This window comes from Fundulus heteroclitus, chromosome 12 (genome assembly GCF_011125445.2).
Source record: "Fundulus heteroclitus isolate FHET01 chromosome 12, MU-UCD_Fhet_4.1, whole genome shotgun sequence".
NCBI classification, from domain to species: Eukaryota; Metazoa; Chordata; class Actinopteri; order Cyprinodontiformes; family Fundulidae; genus Fundulus; species Fundulus heteroclitus.
This window is the reverse complement of record NC_046372.1, coordinates 15,845,276-15,865,303: the sequence shown is the minus strand read 5'-3', so window position 1 is coordinate 15,865,303 and position 20,028 is coordinate 15,845,276. Positions and strand designations below refer to the sequence as shown.

General features: G+C 40.8%; 3 protein-coding genes across 3 annotated transcripts; all 3 read left to right on the top strand.

Annotated features, from left to right (window-relative positions):
- tal2 (T-cell acute lymphocytic leukemia 2) lies at positions 1-2,282 on the top strand. Its single transcript, XM_012878466.3, has 2 exons — positions 1-195; positions 1,115-2,282. Exon 2 carries the CDS (start codon positions 1,119-1,121, stop codon positions 1,455-1,457), a length of 339 nt encoding a protein of 112 aa, XP_012733920.1. The 5' UTR covers positions 1-195; positions 1,115-1,118; the 3' UTR covers positions 1,458-2,282.
- Positions 2,283-10,444: 8,162 nt separating this feature from the next.
- On the top strand, positions 10,445-13,753 carry LOC105937244 (UDP-glucuronosyltransferase 2A2-like). The gene is made up of 6 exons (XM_036144058.1): positions 10,445-11,162; positions 11,310-11,458; positions 11,588-11,719; positions 12,462-12,549; positions 13,022-13,241; positions 13,471-13,753. Exons 1-6 carry the CDS (start codon positions 10,445-10,447, stop codon positions 13,751-13,753), a joined length of 1,590 nt encoding a protein of 529 aa, XP_035999951.1.
- Positions 13,754-15,899: 2,146 nt separating this feature from the next.
- On the top strand, positions 15,900-19,340 carry ugt2b3 (UDP glucuronosyltransferase 2 family, polypeptide B3). The gene is made up of 6 exons (XM_012878461.3): positions 15,900-16,630; positions 16,759-16,907; positions 17,048-17,179; positions 17,325-17,412; positions 17,854-18,073; positions 18,514-19,340. The coding sequence occupies exons 1-6, from the start codon at positions 15,913-15,915 to the stop codon at positions 18,794-18,796; spliced, it is 1,590 nt and encodes a 529-aa protein (XP_012733915.2). The 5' UTR covers positions 15,900-15,912; the 3' UTR covers positions 18,797-19,340.
- The last annotated feature ends 688 nt before the right edge of the window (positions 19,341-20,028 follow it).

Here is a 20,028-nt window from a genome sequence, read left to right as displayed (position 1 = left end):
ATTCAAGCCGGCAGCCGCCTCAGCTCCCCACGTCCCTCCCTGCCCGCCTCTCCTCTTCCCTCTCGCTCCACTGGAACCCGGCGGGGATGAGGAGCCTCAGCTGAGCGCAGATTCAACCAAAGGACTCCCAGACGCCAATGACCTGTGGGCGGAAGCTCTGCCTTACCAGATTTCTGCACATTTCTTCACAAACAGGTGAGACTTTCTTTTTTTTTTTTTTTTTGTTCCTTCTCCTACAACTAGTGAGGCCAGTAAAGCAGTTTTTAAATTCTTCAAAAGAAAAGCCTGAGGGGGAAAATGCTCTCCTTGTTTCCGGCTGTCATGTTTTAATTTATAATATGTGCTATTTTCTATAAGAAGGTCTGCTGAAAACTGACAGTTTAACACCGTCATTTAATATTCAGCATCACAAAATTAACATGAATTAAAAAATTAGTATATAAGCTCTAAATATTTATATAATCGGATTATAAGAGCCTCAAATTATTGAAATATTATGATTAATAATGCCCATAAAAGCTTACACTCAGATCAGTGCTAAACATTACGCCATTTTTAAACAGGACAAAATAGTAACTGTGCACTCTTTGAACTTAATTTGGTTTATTTAGAACCAATATTAAGCTGGAATGTTTTTATTTGAGTTTTGATTCTGCCAATATGTTTAGATGAATTAGATTTTTTTTACCAGTTGGTCTTGTAAGGTGCCTTGAGATGACATTTGTTGTGAACTACATAAATCAACTGAGCTGAATTGGATCTAGATGAATGTAATTATTTAAATTTGGAGCAAATATGATCCCAAAGCTCTTTACATGGAAACTGGCACGATTGATGATTAAGAAATAAACATTAAATCTAAATCATACCAACACATTTTAATCTTATGGACAGAATATAATCAAAGACATTTCAGTCGGTTACTAAATATAACAGAAGACAGTCTGAAGCTTTTTATAATGCCAACATGTCACAAGTTATCCTTAGAAGTATAAATGTGAAAAATAATCCCCATGCTTGTGTAAAAGCTAAGATTAAACTGTGCCTATGTAAGAAGCTTCGTTAAATCAGCTGTTAGACTCCCTCCTGTTGACCTTTGTGCCATTGCTCTCAGCACCATGACCAGGAAGGTGTTCACCAACACGCGGGAGCGCTGGCGCCAGCACAACGTCAACACGGCCTTCGCCGAGCTCCGCAAGCTCATCCCCACCCACCCTCCGGAGAAGAAGCTGAGCAAGAACGAGATCCTGCGCCTGGCCATGCGCTACATCAACTTCCTGGTGCAGCTGCTGGAGAGCCAGAGCGGTCAGCCGGCCAGCCACTCCTCCACGGCTCTGCTCACCTTCCTGCGGGGGAACATGGAGCGGCTGCACTCGCCTCCCCATCCCTGGGCCGCCGCCAGCGACACCGAGGCTCCGTCGCCCGGATCCAGCTGCGAAAGCTCCGAGGCCTGGTAGAGCCACGACCTGGGAGGAAGACAAGAACATGCAAAGGATTTTTACGCCTTTTTTTATTTATGGGGGATGGGAACTGATTGTGTCGTTGACCCCCCAGCAGGGCTGAGAGGGAAGGGTCCTGCACCCTGATTATTTATAAGATGTGATTTCCAGGTGAAAGTGAGTTTGTGTTCTGCATGGGAGTATACCACGGTCCCTTCATGTCTCCATGTAAACATTTCTTGTTGCTGGAACTGATTTCGTTTTGCAGGAGGGAGGCCTCTTTTTTTTTTTCCTGGTGAGGAAAATGGAGGATTATGGATTTTCTTATTCTGATTTAGATTAAATAAGGAACAGATAATGGCTCAGCCAATTCACCAGACTGCAAATGTCTAAAAATAGTCAAGAGCACTTTTCTTTTTCTTGTATTTAACCTGCCGTTTGTTTTTTTTCCTCCTAAAAAAAACAAACAAACGGCAAACAAACTGACCTTTTTCTGAATTATCAAGATTGCGTGACTTCAGAGGAACCAATTTTCCTGTTTTCCATCTTCTTCTTCAACATTCGGAAGCCGATTTCTAATGTTTCGATGACACTGACAATCTACTTTCAGTAGTTGATCACAAATATCTTATTTCTAAGGAATTTGCTTTTGTTTTATCCTATTTTTGTTTTGTAAAATACGCATGTGACATGGCCAAAGATAATGAACTGATTGTCAGCAGTGATGAGTGTGTTAATTATCAATCTTATACGTCTTTGCTAATTTATTTGGTTTTGCTTGTGAACACATAGTATTGTATTTATTTTAACTATTTATTCAATAAAGGAATTGTTAAATATGTACTTTTATTTTTTGCATTTTTTTTCAAACATTTACACAGAAACACTAACTCAAGAGTTCCTACAAAGTTTCAATACTTTTCCAGACTATAAATTTCATGTGTTTTTTTCCCTGCATTTCTTAATGAGATTTTGGGCATTGGAGTTCAAAGTTTAATCCTCTTTTAAAAGTAGTCATCATGTGTAGTTCACACAATAATGAAACAATGCAATGCAAAAAATGTATTATGATGTAATAATGTGGAGTTCAGGGCCTTTTCACTGCTTTTGTGGTATCTGGATGTAGAATAGATCATTTTGCTACCTTTTTTTTGTATATATAGCTACATATATATATATATATATATATATATATATATATATATATATATATATATATATATATATATATATATATATATATATATATATAGCTATTTTCTTTATGTTTTACAAACAAAATGAATGTAACAAAATTATCTATTCTAGATCCAGATACCACAAAAGCAGTGAAAAGGCCCTGAACTCCACATTATTACATCATAATACAGAAATGTTAAAATCAAGGTTTTTAGGAAATAAATGATATAGCATGTCATATAGTAAATCAATGTGAAACTGCATTTATTAAGCAATGTTAGTCATTTGTCCTTTAATCGACAAAAGAAAAAAGTCTGGAAATTATTTTTTGCCATACTCATCCAGACCTGGAAAACCTTAAAAGCAATTTCCAGACTTTCCCAGATGTCAAAACCGCATAAGAATCACCAGATGGGAAATAAACTTCAAAATGGGATAGAAAATTATCATATAATTATTTGTTATCAAGAACACCAAAATGATCATCATAAGAATTGAGATTTATTGTGATGAACTAATTATTGAAGTCTGCAAACCTCCTAAGCTGTTAGGCTTGGGTTGTTACCTTTGCTGTTGTGTTACTGTTAAACTTTTGACATGAGATCACATCAGATAAACAAATAAATCAGATTGAATGCAATTATCGTGTGCTGCACTACCTAATGTATTCGATGCACTGAAGCAGCATATTTAAAAAAAAGGGTTGGCGTTATTTTAGATCAGTACTGGTGTTTGAGAAGCTCCGGGTGTATGCAGTGATATATGTATCGACAAAAAGGCTGGATGAATATTTTTTTACTGTGTCTTTTATCCCTATTAAAATATCATAATACAATTTCAAGTAACTGCAGAATTTAAAATTCCACTTGATAAGCAGAGTTTGTTTTGCCTTAAAGGTGGATTTATATTAGTTTTATGTTAGGCATCCAGTATTTCCTTTAAGCAAACCCCTCAACATCTCAGTATCTTTTATGGACAAAATAGAAAAGCTATGGCAGGTGTCCTAAACTGCGGACATCTTTAACTCAGCTTTACATACGTTTAAGAAATTTTTAAAAATCGTTGCTATTCGTGAAACATGAAAATTGCCAAAATTAGAAATATTCTGTCCAGGAGCGATGCCGAAAACTAGTCCATGCATTTGTTACATCAAGGCTGAACTATTGTAATTCTTTACTATCAGGAAGTCCACAAAATGCAGTTTGAAGTCTTCAGCTGATTCTAAATGCTGCAGCAAGAGTTCTGATGAAAATCAACAAGAGGAATCATATTTCTCCTATTTTAGCTTCCCTTCATTAGCTTCCTGTTAAATCAAGAATATAATTTACAATTCTCCTTTTCACATATAAAGCCTTTAATAATCAAGCTCCATCATATATCAGAGCTCTGATTACCCCGTATGTTCCTAACAGAGCACTTCACTCTCAGACTGCAGATCTGGTGGTTCCTAGAGTCTCTAAAAGTAGAATGGGAGGCAGATCCTTTAGCTATCAGGCTCCTCTCCTGTGGAACCAACTCCCAGTTTTTCCACAGGAGAGAGGCAGACACCCTGTCTACTTTTAAGACTAATCTTAAAAAACTTTCCTTTGTGATGAAACTTGGAGAGTGGCTTAGGTTATCCTGAGCTACAGTATCTCTGTTGATATCCTTCTATGGGCTTACACTGCTGGAGGACATAATGACCACTTCTCCTTACTTTGCTACATTCTCCTACTACTCTCCAATTTAGCATTATTTGCTATTATTTCCACTTTGAACTATGTTATCTCTGTCTTTTTCTCTTTATAGTAGCTACAGTAGACCCGGCGTTCTGTTTAGCTCTGACATCATCCTGAAGGGGGGCATCAGCTGGACTTCTGCTGCCAACAACTTCTTGCTCTCCTTCTGGCCCTGTCTTTCAGTGGTTAAACCCTGTCTCTCTCCTAGACATAGCTATTGGCTGAGCATTTACTGCTACAATGTACTCTCTTATCTTCTAGCTCATCTGCTTACCTGTGTTTCTCTCCTAGATAAAGCTACGTATGGAGCTTGTACTGCAGTTGCCCTTTTGCTTTTCTCTTACATTGAAAGTACTCCTGGATCAGCGTTTGTGTTCCTTTTTCTGTGTGCTCTGTCTTCTCTGACCCCTAGTTGGTCGAGGCAGATGACCGCTCACACTGAGCCTGGTTCTGCTGGAGGTTTCTTCCTGTTAAAGGGGAGCAAAGCCGACGAGACATCGCAAATGACTGTCCACTGTGGCCACATGCTCATCCAGGAGGAGTGAATGCTGTAAGTCAGTGACTCATTGCAATCTGCTGGGTTTCCTTAAATTGAAAAACAATTTGAATAATGACTGAACTGGACGACTCTGTTTGATAGCTAGGATCAATTGGAATGACTTCACTTGAGATGTGTATAATTGGACTGAATGCACTTTTTCGGCTAAGGTGCCTTGAAAAAACAACATTGCTCTGTGTTAGAAAATGAATCAGTGCACAAAAAAATCCAGTATAACTTCACACTAACTAACAACTGAAAAAAAGAGCAGAACAGCTTCTTCTTCGTGCCAACAAAGCCCTGAGAGGTTTGTCTCTCTGCATCCCCTGCGATGACCACGTGGACACAAAGCTGACCTCAGACCTTTGTCCGCTGACCAGAGGCCTGCGAGAGGAGCGGCTCAATGCGCCCGCTTAACTTGCAACCCCTGAGGTCAGAGGTTGATCTGAAGTCAAATGCTGTCCAGTTGATCTGTGTGCAGACGACGTTGTTGCAGGGAAGACTTACACTGCCAAAACGCAACTAAAAATAAGCAAAATTTTCTTAAAATTAGAGTATCTGTTCTTGATTTGAGCAGGTAAATAAGACTATCTGCCAATGGAATAAGATTTTTGCACTTAAAATAGGAATAATTCATCTCCATCGTCTTATTTTAAGTGCAGGATGTCTAATTATCTTATTTTAGGGGTCAAAATACTTGTTCCATTGGCAGATAATATCATTTACCTGCTCAAATCAAGGAGAAAAACCCAAATTTTAAGAACATTTTACTTATTTTTAGGTCGGTTTTTGCAGTGTAGAAGGGCCGGGATCACAAACACTGAGCATAAATAAAGGAATTCCATGGGCCTAAAGTCAGATATGATCAATTTAACTCCAAATAGTAGTGTGGTTTTATATTATAATGCAAACGTTTGATATAAATATGTTACTTGAGATGGATGGATGATGGACGGATTCATTAATTCTTGAAAATAAATACAAATATTGATTCTATATTCTGCTTTCTTCTTCCAAACGCGTCAAATCAAAGTCCAGACTTTTCCAGAAGCCTTTTATAGAAGAGTCAAAAATAACGTTCGCAGTAATACAAACAACTAAACAACTGCTAACACAGAAACATTTGTAGGCGTACCTAGTCGGTCTTTCTGAAACATTGTTTGCAGACTAACGACAGCAGTTGTGTTCACAGTCGGCTTCACATTTAATCCGCAGTCGGACATTTAAATGCCTAAACGTCCATTGTCACCCTGTGTCCCATCTATTGGCCCAAGGTGGCTCGACACTGAGCTGAAGAGTAAACACTGATCTTTTACTCAGAGCGCTCTAACCGAGGGTGTTAAACTCTGGCTCATGGCAGCGTGTAAACGAAGCCGAGCGCAGCTGGACCCGGTGACTGGAGGCCTGTGGGAAATGACAGGTGACTCTTTTGTAGTCCTGCAAACATGAAATAATGTAACATGGAGAGGCTGATGACTAAAGTACAGCAGCAATCACTACAGAATTAACCCGGGGGCATTCTGCTTTGTGTGTCGTTTCACAGTTGGTTGAGTCATTTCATAGCAACGGCTAAAAAAATAAATAATAAAATTCAGGAACAACTAAATTAATATCTCCACTTCCTGGTAACGGGATGCACAGCGCTAAAAACTGTACTTCCTGCTAAGCTGGTGGGGGGGGGTTCCTGCAAACTGGAATCCCTGGAAGGCAATTATTAGATCTGAGCAAGAGAAAAAGAAATGCTGTCGTAGGAAATGTACTTTATTTACATATGCCACCAAATCATGTCTGAACGTCACTGTTTTTTCTGCACAGTTGGGAAAAAACCTGCCGTACAGAAAAATAATAACAAATCTGCATGCCGCTCGCTCCCTCCACCGAGTGCGTTTTCCTGATTGACTATTCCGTCCTGAGCTTGCGGGGAATCGCCCATTGAGAGCACATTTCCTTATCAGCGTCTAGCACGCCGTCTCAATCCGTTATCACAATGGAGCAGATCAGTGCAGGCAGCCCCTCGCTCTCCCGGCTGAGGCGCTCCATAAAGAGAGAATTTCTGGAGTTGGGTGCCAGCCGATAGGCCCTGAGCTCTTTATCCCCTTAAAGCCAATTCACCCTTTGCATGTTTAAATATCTCAGCTCAACCCCTGCCCTTCGTCTCCCACCACAGCACTCGAGCCCCCCCCCCATCCGGCTCCTCCTCCTCCTCTTGTGCTCCGTCACCCCTCGGCGGCTGCAGAGGTCCAGGCCTAAACTGCCGCTGTAATGGACCTGCGACATGGAAGCAGGGGATGCAGGTGCAGGGCTGGATGGCCGCTGACGGCGGAGGGGCGTCCTCCATTGTTGGGCTGGACAGCACCCTCTCTCCTCTGGAGCACCCTCTGATGGGAGCGGGGGTTGCGCACAGACAAGCACGTATCCTAATCTGATTATGCAAATGTCTACTTCAAAAGGCAACACTCTGTAACCCTCAGCAAGTGGTGGAAGACGGTGCGAGGAGGCAGAGGAAGCAGCAGGAATGTGGGAACTAAATGTATGGTAAATTCCTATGAAAAATTTGAATTACCGAGAACCAAAAAACGTGGTTTCAAAGCGCACAAAGATTTCGCCACTTTTACTCCTAGTGCTCTTTCCAGGCAGGAGGAGGTCAGAGAATGAAAACCAAACGTTCTCTGAATGGAGGCTGCCTCGCGCAACAGGGATTGAGTCCAGCATTCAGATACCCATTGTTTTTCCACCCGCTCCTGAATCCAGCGTTAAACGGGAATCTACAATGTTAATGAGGGGGACAAAGTCCCCGGCGTTAAGATGCTGGGCACTTTGGGCTTAGATGCTCAAACAATAGAGGGGTTCTGACCTCAGTTGTTTCTACAAATCAGCTGCTCCTTCCTGCTGGTACACACACATCTAGCTATATATATATATATATATATATATATATATATATATATATATATATATATATATATATATATATATATATGAAAAAGCAGGTTTGTTAGAAATGTGGCGTATGAGTAGAATGTAGAAATGGGATGAACGAGTGGAACGTCAGTCCTGGGAGCTGCATGCACACCTAGACAGGCTGGGACACAAGGTCATCAGATAGCACCCAAGTGGTGACACATTAATTTACTGACGACATGTTAGGAAGTGTACAGCCCTTGCATGGACGTGTACCTAGACTTCTTTATAATGCTTAAGAAATGATCAGTCGGGGCTCTTGCAACATTCATTGCTGTTGCGTCATGTTCGATCAGGAGCCCGTCAGCGCTCTGCCTTCATAATCAAGTCTGTAAACCATTCCTCTGCCTTTTAGATTAAATATGGTAAAATATAGTTACGGTTTCAAGAGTCTTTTTATTAATACAGAAGTCTACAATGCAAACACCGCACTATCAGATAAAAGAACCAGGGGAGGCTGAGAACAGGTCATACCTGAACAGGTTGACACAACTGCATGTACACAACTTCAAAGTTACCGTAATGTCAAACATCAAAGTTCACTCAGATCTTCAACAAGTCTCTGGAGCTGTGTGAGGTCCCCCCCCCCCAGCTTCAAACACTCCGCCTTCATCCCAATCCCCAGGAATTGCACCGTCAGAGGAATAAATGACCACAGACCTGTCACCTTGACGTCTGTGCGAGTGTTGAAGCTTCTGGAGGACATCACATGCCCCCTGCCGGACGCTCTGCAGTTCGCTTACGTGGGAAAACTGTTAGATAATGCAGTCAACCTGGTACTACACTTTATGTCCAACCGCGATCTGTTTGCAGCTGATCCTTTCTATGTTCTGAGTTACCGTTCTGCTTCCGTGGATAAGGACGGAAAGAAACAAAAACAAGAGGATAAGATACAGCCCAGTGGTAACAATCAGACGGGGCCACCCCAGCCCTACGTCCGGAGAGGAAGTCATCCTGGAGTTTTCTCTGATGCCTCCAGCCTTACAAGAACAGAAATGAAGACTCATCTTCATCCAAGTCATCCTCCCTATCTCTGCTAGACTTCACTTACCACATGAAGGAGCTGGTCACTGCTGGTAGAGCAATGACTCCATGCACCAGTCCCATCCCTGCATCCAAAAACCTCTCACCCCATCGTCTTCCCCCACCACACACTCCAAGTGTCAACATGGTCTTCTCTGACCAGATGAGGGTGGAGAAGCAGGATTCCCCTGGAGGATCACTGCTACAGAAAGACCTGCATCACCTGAGTCATCTAAAAGAGCTTTTGATAGAGGCCAATTCCCAGCGTCAACACCCCCTCCTCGACAGAAACAGAAACATAATCTCTGCACACAGCCAGATAAAGCATCAACAAGTTCAAATCGATAATGTGCCGAGTCCAGACTGTGTGTACTTGTGGCTCTTTCCAGGAAAAGCCGGGGCGCAATATGGAAATACCTTTCCCCATCCTTGTTTTATTATGTACAAATCGGAGCCAACAAGAATAACATGCGGAGTTCCTCAGGGTTCAGTTCAAGAAAGCCTCTGTTGTTTAACATATTTATGCTGCCACTATCTCAAATTATTATAACAAAAATGTGTTACCCTAATGACGCAGATGACACAAATTTCCATTAACATCTCGCCAGGAGAGCATACTTCCATTTAAACGCTGATCAAGTCCAGGTATCGCCTCATTCCTGTGTTTGAGGTAATCTTATTCTTCCCCTATTTAGTGTTTCTCTTGTCAATGTCAATAACAACAACACAGCTTACAGTGATCTACTACTCACTTCTATTCAATTTTATTTATATAGCGCCAATTCACAACACATGTCTTTTCAAGGCACTTCACGGAGTCAAATTCAAACAAATCATACAGATTTGTCAGAAAGTTTCCTCTCTAAGGAAACCCAGCAGGTTGCATCAAATCTTGACAAGCAGCATTCACTCCTCCTGAAAGAGCGTAGAGCCACAGTGACAGTTGTCTGCATTGTTGATGGCTTTGCAGCAATCCCTCATACTGAGCAAGCATGAGGTGACAGTGGAGAGGAAAAAACCTCCAGCAGAACCAGAACCAGGCTCAGTGTGAACGCTCATCTGCCTCGACCAACTGGGGCTTAGAGAAGAGCGGACACCAAACAGCACAGAAGGACACATTGATCCAGGAATCCTTTCTATGTTAGAGAGGCAGATGATCTGCCCTCCCAGGATGGCATTACAGTGAAACAGAACATCACACCAAATGTAGCTGCTATGAAAAGAAGACTGACCGGATTGATATTATTCCAAAAGGTGATGTTAAAATCTGATTGCAAAGTGTTTCTTTGGTTTTTACTTAGCAGTTTATACAAGGATGCCTCAAAACCACTGATGAGAAGAAAACCACTACTTGGGTAAATGCATCAACAATAATGCTTTGAATTACTGTGACAATCATTAAGGGAAATGCTTACACATTTACCACTTAACTTCCTTGTATGACACAATATTGAGCAAGTCCAAAGATCTAATATGGTCCTTTCAGAGTGATACTTCTCATGAAACCAGTGATATCTGCACCCAGAGGAAGTTTGACGTCTGTACCACAAAGTTGGAGCTCTGAGACATTTTTTTTTTATGTCACGATGGAGCTACATATCTCCATCTTTGTCCTGCTGCTTCTTTCTGCAGCAAACAGCTCAAATGGTGGAAAGATTCTGGTGTGGTACACCGATGGAAGCCACTGGATCAACATGAAGCCGTTCCTGGAGACGCTGGTGGACAGAGGACACCGGGTGACGGTTTTAGCGCCGAACACGTCGATGTTCATGAAGAGCAGCGAACCCTCTCGTTTCCAGTATGAACCGTTCAACGTCTCCGTCTCACTGGAGGTGAAAAAGAGGCTTGTTGAGGAGTTCTTTCACTTTTCCATGTATGAGGTGGATCACATGACGTACGTTCAGATTTACCACAGATTCACTCATTTTATGAGGACACACGTGAGCTATTTCCTTCAGTTCTTGGACAGCTTGGTGAAATCAGAAACCCTGATGAAAAAGCTAAAGGAAGGAAACTACGACCTGCTTTTTGCTGATCCAGTCTACCCCGGCAGTGACCTGGCAGCAGATATTTTGGGGATCCCTCTCGTCTATTCATTGCGGTTTTCCCTGGCTAATAACTGGGAGAGGCTGTGCGGTCAGATGCCTGCTCCACCGTCCTTTGTCCCCGGCGCTATGAGCAAACTCACAGACAAGATGGACTTCTCAGAGAGACTGTGGAACGTCCTCTTCTACACGCTACAGGACGTCATAATGCAAAACTTTGTATGGAGAGAACTGGATAAATATTACTCTGAAGTCAAAGGTAAGTCAAGAATCCCGGGGAAATCATTACACTCCAAATTAATCTGAAATCTGTCTTTTTTTTGGGAAGGGTGGATTATCATTTAAATACTTTTCTTAGCTTTTACGCACCAACAAATGTTACTGTTTAATAACATGTCTGTATCAGGTACGTCTGTCAGTGCCTGTAAGATGATGGGAAATGCTGACTTCTGGTTGATGAGGACCTACTGGGATTTTGATTTTCCTCGTCCGTTCCTCCCCAACTTTAAATTTGTTGGAGGGATCCACTGCAGACCAGCTAAAGCTTTACCAAAGGTACGATAAAACACTATACCGTATTAGCGCTGATATAAACAAAAAGGAAAATCAAGATGTGACATTGCTGAGTAAAAATCTAAAAATGTTGGCTGGCTCACTGACTATGAAAACATGACTTATCTACAGGAAATGGAAACCTTTGTCCAAAGCTCTGGAGATGCTGGGATCGTGGTCTTCTCTTTGGGATCCATGGTCAAGAACCTGACCACAGAGAAAGCAAACACGATAGCTTCAGCCCTCGCTCAGATTCCACAAAAGGTCAGAAGGATCTGCAAGTGCCAGCTCCAATTAACTCCAGTACAGTTAAAACCATCCAGACTCAGATTATCATTGACTTCCAGATATTTCATGACATCATCTTCATCCTATCCTGGCTCTGGATTCCCAAACAAAATCCTGGTTTCTTTCAGTTCAGGATTCCTGCTAAACTCGAACCCGTTGTGCAATCTGCTCAACTACAAAATAAAGACATGCTTGCATTTGATTCTTTATAATGCCTGTGTAACAGCATTATTAATACGTATAAAGTGGTGAATAGTCTGGCTCCAGTGCGTCTTTCTACTCTTATGAGAAAACATTTTTGTGTCTCACTCTCTGTTCCCCAAATCACTATTAGAAGTTATTTCCTGCATGTAACAGAGAACTAAAGGAGATCAAAGTTTTTAGTTGTTGACCATAAAGGTTGTGACATAAGTGGGATCCACTGTTGTGTTTGGCTGAATAACTGGAGTCTTAAAAACACCCACATCTTTTTAAAAGACACGTGGATTTAGTCAAGCATTGATTTGAAGGTACATTTTGATCAGTACATGTCTTTACATTCTCTTTTATGTATTTTATTCCCTTGTCTTAATGCTTTCTCTCCGTTAATTTTCATGATCAGCGTCTCATGCGGCGTCTTGTTTCTATGTCTGGGAAAAGTGCTTTATAAATAAATATCCATGCATTCATTTTCTGTATTTTAACTAGTTGATGTACCAACTTTTTTTAATGATTGTAGGTACTGTGGAGTTACAGAGGAGAAAAACCCAAAAGTCTGGGTTCCAACACTAGAATCTATGACTGGATTCCACAAAATGACCTCCTGGGTGAGGAAATTTAAGTATCCGTCACATTTTAGGTAAAAACTGAATATCTGCTGCAAATACATCCCAGCAAACCCCAATCCCAACTCAGAGGGATGCCCTAGAGGTTAGAGCAGGGCACTTGTTGACTTGTTGTACGCCCTACCGGGGCAGCCTGCTGCTCCCTAAGGGCTGGCTTAAATGCAAAAAGGCTAATTTTATTTTAATCTATGTAGCAATGACAAATAAAGACTATGATTATGCATATGAAGTCCGTTACCCTGATACGGAAGAGTTATTTAATTTCCAAATGTTTGTTTTGACTGAATTGTGGTTGTTCTTCTGCATAATTCACTGTAGGGCTATAGTAGTCGTACAAACAGGTAAATATAAGTTAAGAGTTGTTAAAATGATCTGTGTTAAACTTTGCCTTTAATTTATTTCAATTTCATGTAAAAATGACCCATAAATGGTTGATAACCTTGGTCCCTATCAGGTCACCCTAAAACTAAAGCTTTCATCACTCACGGGGGAACAAACGGGATCTATGAGGCCATCAACCACGGCGTGCCCATGGTGGGGATCCCCATGTTTGGTGACCAGCCTGACAACATGGTGCACATGGAGGCCAAAGGAGCTGCAGTCACACTGAAGCTAAACAAAATGACAGCTGAGAGCCTGACAGACGCTGTCAATACCGTCATCAATGACGTGTCGTAAGTACAACGCACGCTCAATTTTTTTTTTGTGTGTATTTACAGCAACTGTAGTAAGATTAAACGACACCAGATGGCACAGTTTCCTTAACAGATGTCTCCAGCTGTGAGTTAGATTTAATATAAAACCAAGTTCCAGCTTCTATGACGCTTCTTAATAGAGAGGAAAATATACAAATGTAACCCTGCACAATGTGTTTCCCTCACTTTGTTTCGTATATATTCACAGCTACAAAGAAAACATGATGCGACTGTCCAGAATCCACCACGACAGGCCCATGAGTCCTCAGGATGAAGCAGTTTTCTGGGTCGAGTTCACCATGAGGAACAAAGGAGCAAAGCACCTGAGGGTCCAGGCCCACGAGCTCACCTGGTACCAGTATCACAGCCTGGACGTCCTAACCTTCATCCTCACGGCAGTCCTCCTCCTCATCTTCATGATCATCAAGACCTGCAGCTTTTGTTTTCAGAGATGCTGTCGCAGAAAAACGGCAAAGAGAAAAGCAGAATAAAACAATGGAACTGAAACTAATCATTCTAGCGCATTGCAAATTTAATAAGGTGTGTTTGTCTTGTTCATTGCTCTGAGGAATTTTTAAACATGTTAAACTTTAACAGTATTGTAAATTATTGGGGGGTGGGGATGGAAACAAACAAGATTTTTGTCTTAAAAAAGGCTGCATGACAAAACAACTGATGTTTACCTCAAAGTGCTCATATTCTTCATTAACCCTCTTCTCTCCTGGTAAAACAAGGGTTCCCTTCACTTCCCGCCTCCTCATTGGTTCTACTCTGAAACTGTGAAAACGACCCAAACACCTTTTACGGGAGGGGATGTCCGTAGATGAAAACATTATTCTTTGTACACCCTGAAACACAACAGACTCCACCAAAAGGGATTAAGCCAATATTCTAATGTGTTTTGTTTCTTTGGACCTATTAAATTCAGCAAAGCAATCTGCACGGGTCAGGAAGGGGACAAAGTGCCCAACTTGAGGTTTTCAAAGGCTGTTATGTGCTGAAACAATGAGAAGTGACGTTTCCTCAGAAAATCTGATTCCAGAAGGTCCCGTTTGTACCTCCCACCTCCTGAATATTCACAAACCGCAGACTATGCTGAGCCACACATTTATCTGACATCCATTGTTAATTCTCCACCAACTGTCCAAAGAACGTCAATTTTATGAATCGAATTTTCTATAATCATCTTAGATCTGCATGATTAACCAGAGTGATTGGTGAGGCTCGTCTGGATTAGGGAGCTTGCAGAACCAACCGTAGCCAAACCTGGAGGGGAGTCGGCTGGCAGGCCTTAGATCCAGATGCTCACCTCACTTGGATCCTAAATAAAAACTGTTGTAGGTCTCCTGTTTGTGCAAGGGTGGACAAACTTAGTAAAGATTGATTTGGTGTTAATGCAAATGGTGCTTTGCTTTTGGGTTTTCAGTGCTAGGCATGGGATGTCCACAAAAAATACCAAGTTTGAGCTCTAGGTGAACATGTAGTTAGTACCAGGTGACTTTGGGCCACATTTTTGTAACTTACAGTAACTCTATCACCAGACATGCAGCCTTAGTTAATTAGTTAATTTCAAACATGATTGAAAAAAAAAGAGCAAAAATAAACTAACACATATAATCAACAGAGATTTCACACTATTCAAAGCAGCAGCTAATGTCATGTTCAAAAGGGGTTAGGAAGAACTACACAGTTTTTAAATCCCATCCCAGCCCCTCAATGCCAACTTTCCTTGTTTGAACATGTTTATTTATCTGTTGGTAGCCATTCAAGATATTACTGTGTGTAAACATTCAGCATTGTCTATAATTCTTTATTAAACTAGGTTCATTATGACGTTACAAGTGGCACACATAAAGTTACATACACTTGAATGTTTCACACAGGAAAACAAAACAATGTACGCATGGACACCATACAACAGATGCAAACACATGACCTATGAATAATTCAGACCCTCCTCAACTAAATACCAGTGAAATCTTTTTTTTTTTTAAACTGGGTGCTCTCTTTGGACATTCCTGAATTTTTACTTTGAGACTATTCCACTTTCACTTCCCATATAGAAAAACAAACCGTTTCCATAGTTGTTCTAATACGTTCTTAAGATTATATTTTTTCTGAACTAACAATCTCCATCGTTTTCTGAAAAATATCTTCAATATATTTACAGGCAGCAGGGCTTGTTTCTCACTTTGTGCATCATTTATACAGGTTTGCATTTGACCATATCAACAAAGTTTAGGAAACTTGACTTGTAGAATAGCATATTTGTATGTTCATGACAACCATTGTTATTAATCATTCTTATTGCTTTTTTCTGTAGTATACATAACGGTTCAATTGCTGTTTTATATAAAACAGCAATCGAATCGAGCTTTAAATTAAGAATTTTAAACCCTCACCTGTTCATTTAACTACATTTAATATTTTAGGATTTATTTTGTACAAATTATACATTTGTACAGTTTTCATAATGACTTTGCAGCTCTATCATTAGCCTTACAAGCATTTTGATAGGGTGAGCCTGTTATCTTGCATTATTCAGTGCAAAGAGCAGCGAGTCAGAGTTCACTCAGAGTTAATCAGTGTCAGTTTACAATGCAGCTGTGAAAAATACCACAGCTGCTTTTCCTGCAGACGCAGAGCCACCATGGAGCTGCGTCTCTCCGTCTGCGTCCTGCTGCTGCTCTGTGCGCCAAGGAGCTCCGATGGAGGAAAGATCTTAGTGTGGTACACTGAGGCCAGCCACTGGATCAACATGAAGCCGGTCCTGGAGACGCTGGTGGACAGAGGACACCAGGTGACGGTCCTGGTCCCCAGCGCGTCCATGTTCATGAACAGCAGCGAGCCGTCTCGCTTCCAGTACGAACCGTTCGACGTCTCCGTCTCGGTGAAAGATGTAGAACAGATGTTTGAACAAATGATTCACTTATTCATAAATGAGATGGATCACTTGAGCACGCTTGAGATTTACTTTAGATTTGTAGATTTAATAAGCAATAACTTTAAAGTTTCTCTAAAGTTCTTGGATGGGGTGATGAAATCAGAACGCATCATGAAGAAGCTGAAGGAGGGAAACTACGACCTGCTTTTCGCTGATCCAATCTACCCCGGCAGTGACCTGACTGCGGACCTTTTAGGACTCCCTCTCGTCTTCTCTTTGCGTTTCTCCATAGCTCATAATGTTGAGAGGCTTTGCGGTCAGATGCCTGCTCCACCTTCCTTTGTCCCCGGCGCTATGAGCAAACTCACAGACAAGATGGACTTCTCAGAGAGACTGTGGAACGTCCTCTTCTACGCTCTGCAGGACGTCGGGATGGAACGTTTTATGTGGAAAGAGCTTGACAAATATTACTCTGACATCACCGGTAAGCAACACATTAGTAATCCCAGAGAACCGAGACGGACACAGTGGGTGTTATAAGTATTCACGTTTTTCTAAAGAAACTTAAAACCTTTAATTTCTTTACTCTTTATTATAAATCCACTGTGACAGGAACGCCCACCAGTGCCTGTAAGATGATGGGTAACGCTGATATATGGTTGCTGAGAACTTACTGGGATTTTGATTTTCCTCGTCCGTTCCTCCCCAACTTCAAATTTGTTGGAGGGATCCACTGCAGACCAGCTAAGCCTTTACCAAAGGTACGTTTATACTCCACCTATTTAAAAGTCATTATATATCCACAATATTCCTGATGTTAAAAATATTTATCAGCCCACAGCAGTCTGAGTCAAGGTCAACTAACTGGCTCCCTGATTGCTAAAGTATTACTGTTTTGCAGGAGATGGAAACATTTGTCCAAAGCTCTGGAGATGCTGGGATTGTGGTCTTCTCTCTAGGATCTATGGTCAAGAACCTGACCACAGAGAAAGCAAACACGATAGCTTCAGCCCTCGCTCAGATTCCACAAAAGGTCAAGAAAATTGGATAAAAGACAATGTGTAGTTTCCAAAGCAAGCTATGTAGACAATCCCAGACATTAAGATCTGTATGATTTATGCAGTGTTTTTAAAAAATATACATCAAATCATGTTGTTATTATTTTTTACTATTTCTAGGTGGTGTGGAGATACAGTGGACAGAAACCCCAAACTCTGGGTTCTAATACCAGAATATATGATTGGATCCCACAAAATGACCTGCTGGGTGGGTAAACAGGAGTATCAAACGCATTTTATGATCATTGATTTTAAACAAAAATCATGCTAAATGAGATACACACACACACACACCACCATGCAAGTCTAATGGGTGACTGCTAACTTTATTCTTTTACAAATGATCCCACATAAAAGTATTCTATGGCCTAAGATAACCTGCATTTTTTCCCCCAGAAGAGTCTGCATTCCTGCAAATATTGAAAGTTCTCAGCACGCCAGTCAAACAATCTTCACTTGATTTATTGTTGTCAAGATTCATTATTTTGATGCATGGAAATAAGTAGCAGCAAAAAAGAAAGCATGTGTATTTTAAAGCTATAAAAAAAAACAGCTTTGTACAATGCTAACTGTCCTTTAGTTTGAGCTGGTCCAGCATCATTGCAATTATAACCAACCGGATAAATTTTAGAACCTTGGTTTCTATCAGGTCACCCTAAAACTAAAGCTTTCATCACTCACGGTGGAACAAACGGGATCTATGAGGCCATCTACCACGGCGTTCCCATGGTGGGGATCCCCATCTTTGGTGACCAGCCAGACAACATGGTGCACATGGAGGCCAAAGGAGTGGCGCTTACTGTTAACCTGAACTCTATGACAGCTGAGAGCCTCAGAGACGCTGTGAACACGGTCATTAACAACAAATCGTAAGTTCTTCCCTTATATTCGTTATTGAAGAGTAAAAACAGGAAACTGCTGTCATCTAGTCATGGTGCAAAGCAATTAGATCTACCATGAAATGATTTGGTGCAGCACGCCAGCAAAATTCAGTATCGGTACAAATTTAGCGTTCCGGGTCAGGCGGCTGACGCCTTTATTTTTAGGGCAAGAATTTTCCTTTGATAAAAATGCCAATAAAAATGTTAGAATAGAAAACATTGGGTTCAACACAAAGTATTTTAATTTTCTCAATAAAAAAAACAACAAAAAAACCCCCATTATGCTGCTTTCTTTTTTAAATTTCACATTTAATAGAACAACGAACACCAAGCTTAATTCATGCAGGCGAAGACTTTGAGGCAACTGTTCAATGAACTTTGACAGATATTGCAAAAGATCTTTAATTTTGCCTTTTATCCATTAATAGCTACAAAGAAAACATGATGCGACTGTCCAAAATCCACCACGACAGGCCCATAAGCCCTCAGGATGAAGCAGTTTTCTGGATCGAGTTCACCATGAGGAACAAAGGAGCAAAGCACCTGAGGGTCCAGGCCCACGAGCTCACCTGGTACCAGTATCACAGCCTGGACGTCCTAACCTTCCTCCTCACAATAAACCTGCTCCTCATCTTCGTCCTCTTCAAGACCTGCAGTTTCTGTTTCCGGAGATGCTGCGGCAGAAAAACAACAAAGAGAAAAGCTGAATAAAAAACGCAAGATCTCTCACTGTAACGTGTCTGTAAGCGTTGATTCTGTAATGCTTACTAAAGTAAAGATATAAAAAAAAAGCTGTATAAACAGGCTGGCGTGGAGTTGCCTGTTCTGACATACACATAGTTAAGCTTGGCATTTATTAGCATTTCTATGAGTAATTATAGATTCAACATGATTAATCTGTGATTGTAGTAAATCACATCACTTCTTGGACATGTTTGTTGCCATTGCTTTACACTGCCCAGGAAAAATTTATCAAATTATTCAAAATTATAAGTAAAAATACTGATTTTATTTAAATCTGTCATTGGTTTATACTAGGTTATTTACTTTCTACATTTTGCTTTCTGTTTGCATGTCTCTACCAATGTTAAATTATAATAGTATTAGATTAGGGGAAATAAACAAACAGGAGATTGTCCCTTAAAAGTAGTCATGATGGGCATTACTGTTGATATCATGGATGTTGTGTTTATCTCATGGCTCTTTGCTTCAGTATGTAACCTCTTATTTTCAAAAATATATCGGGGTCTTTTTCGGTCTTTTTCCATCTTTGCTTTCAATCGACATGGTCAACGTGCGAAAACACTGGTCACCATTTAAGGTCTGTTTACCAGATAGATTGTTAAAATGTGTCATTAAATACCAGCGCGAACTAAAACATACACAAATATCAAAACTATTAATTTCCAAAAGGCTTTCTAAAATATGTACTATGTTTTATCCGTGTGTTACATAAACAGAATATAATGGAAAATAACATTACATTCACATTTGTCATTGGTAATTTTAATCATGTCCTAAATAAGATCTCCCTACTATATATCACACAACTGACTAAGACTGAATTGGACTGGGTTTAATGCCAATATTTCTGTATTATATAGTCAGAACCAACAGTGCATTAAAAATGTATTCAACTCCCTTTGGCTTTTTTTAGTTACCTCAGACTAAACTCCTCAAGGGCCGGTGTCCTGCAACTTTTAGATGTCTCTGCTTCAACACACCCAACTCCAGTATGAGCTCATTAGCAGAGCTCTGCAGACATTGACTGCATGCTAGGGAGGTAGTTTAGCCATTTGAGGCAGGATTATTGAGCAAGGGACACATCTATAAGTTGCAGGGCAATGGCCCTTGAGGACGTGAGTTTGAGACCACTCCTATATGAGCTTGTCACATCTTGTCACTGGCATTTTTTGTCTCTTCCTCAATGCAAAACCGCTCCA

Excerpts from the sequence above, each read along its gene's own strand:
- tal2 (XM_012878466.3), top strand. The coding sequence starts at position 1,119 with ATGACCAGGAAGGTGTTCACCAACACGCGGGAGCGCTGGCGCCAGCAC.
- LOC105937244 (XM_036144058.1), top strand. The coding sequence starts at position 10,445 with ATGGAGCTACATATCTCCATCTTTGTCCTGCTGCTTCTTTCTGCAGCA. Across the intron at positions 11,163-11,309 it reads ATATTACTCTGAAGTCAAAG|GTACGTCTGTCAGTGCCTGT; the intron begins GTAAGTCAAGAA and ends TGTCTGTATCAG. Across the intron at positions 13,242-13,470 it reads ACCGTCATCAATGACGTGTC|CTACAAAGAAAACATGATGC; the intron begins GTAAGTACAACG and ends ATATATTCACAG.
- ugt2b3 (XM_012878461.3), top strand. The coding sequence starts at position 15,913 with ATGGAGCTGCGTCTCTCCGTCTGCGTCCTGCTGCTGCTCTGTGCGCCA. Across the intron at positions 16,631-16,758 it reads ATATTACTCTGACATCACCG|GAACGCCCACCAGTGCCTGT; the intron begins GTAAGCAACACA and ends CCACTGTGACAG. Across the intron at positions 17,413-17,853 it reads CCCACAAAATGACCTGCTGG|GTCACCCTAAAACTAAAGCT; the intron begins GTGGGTAAACAG and ends GGTTTCTATCAG.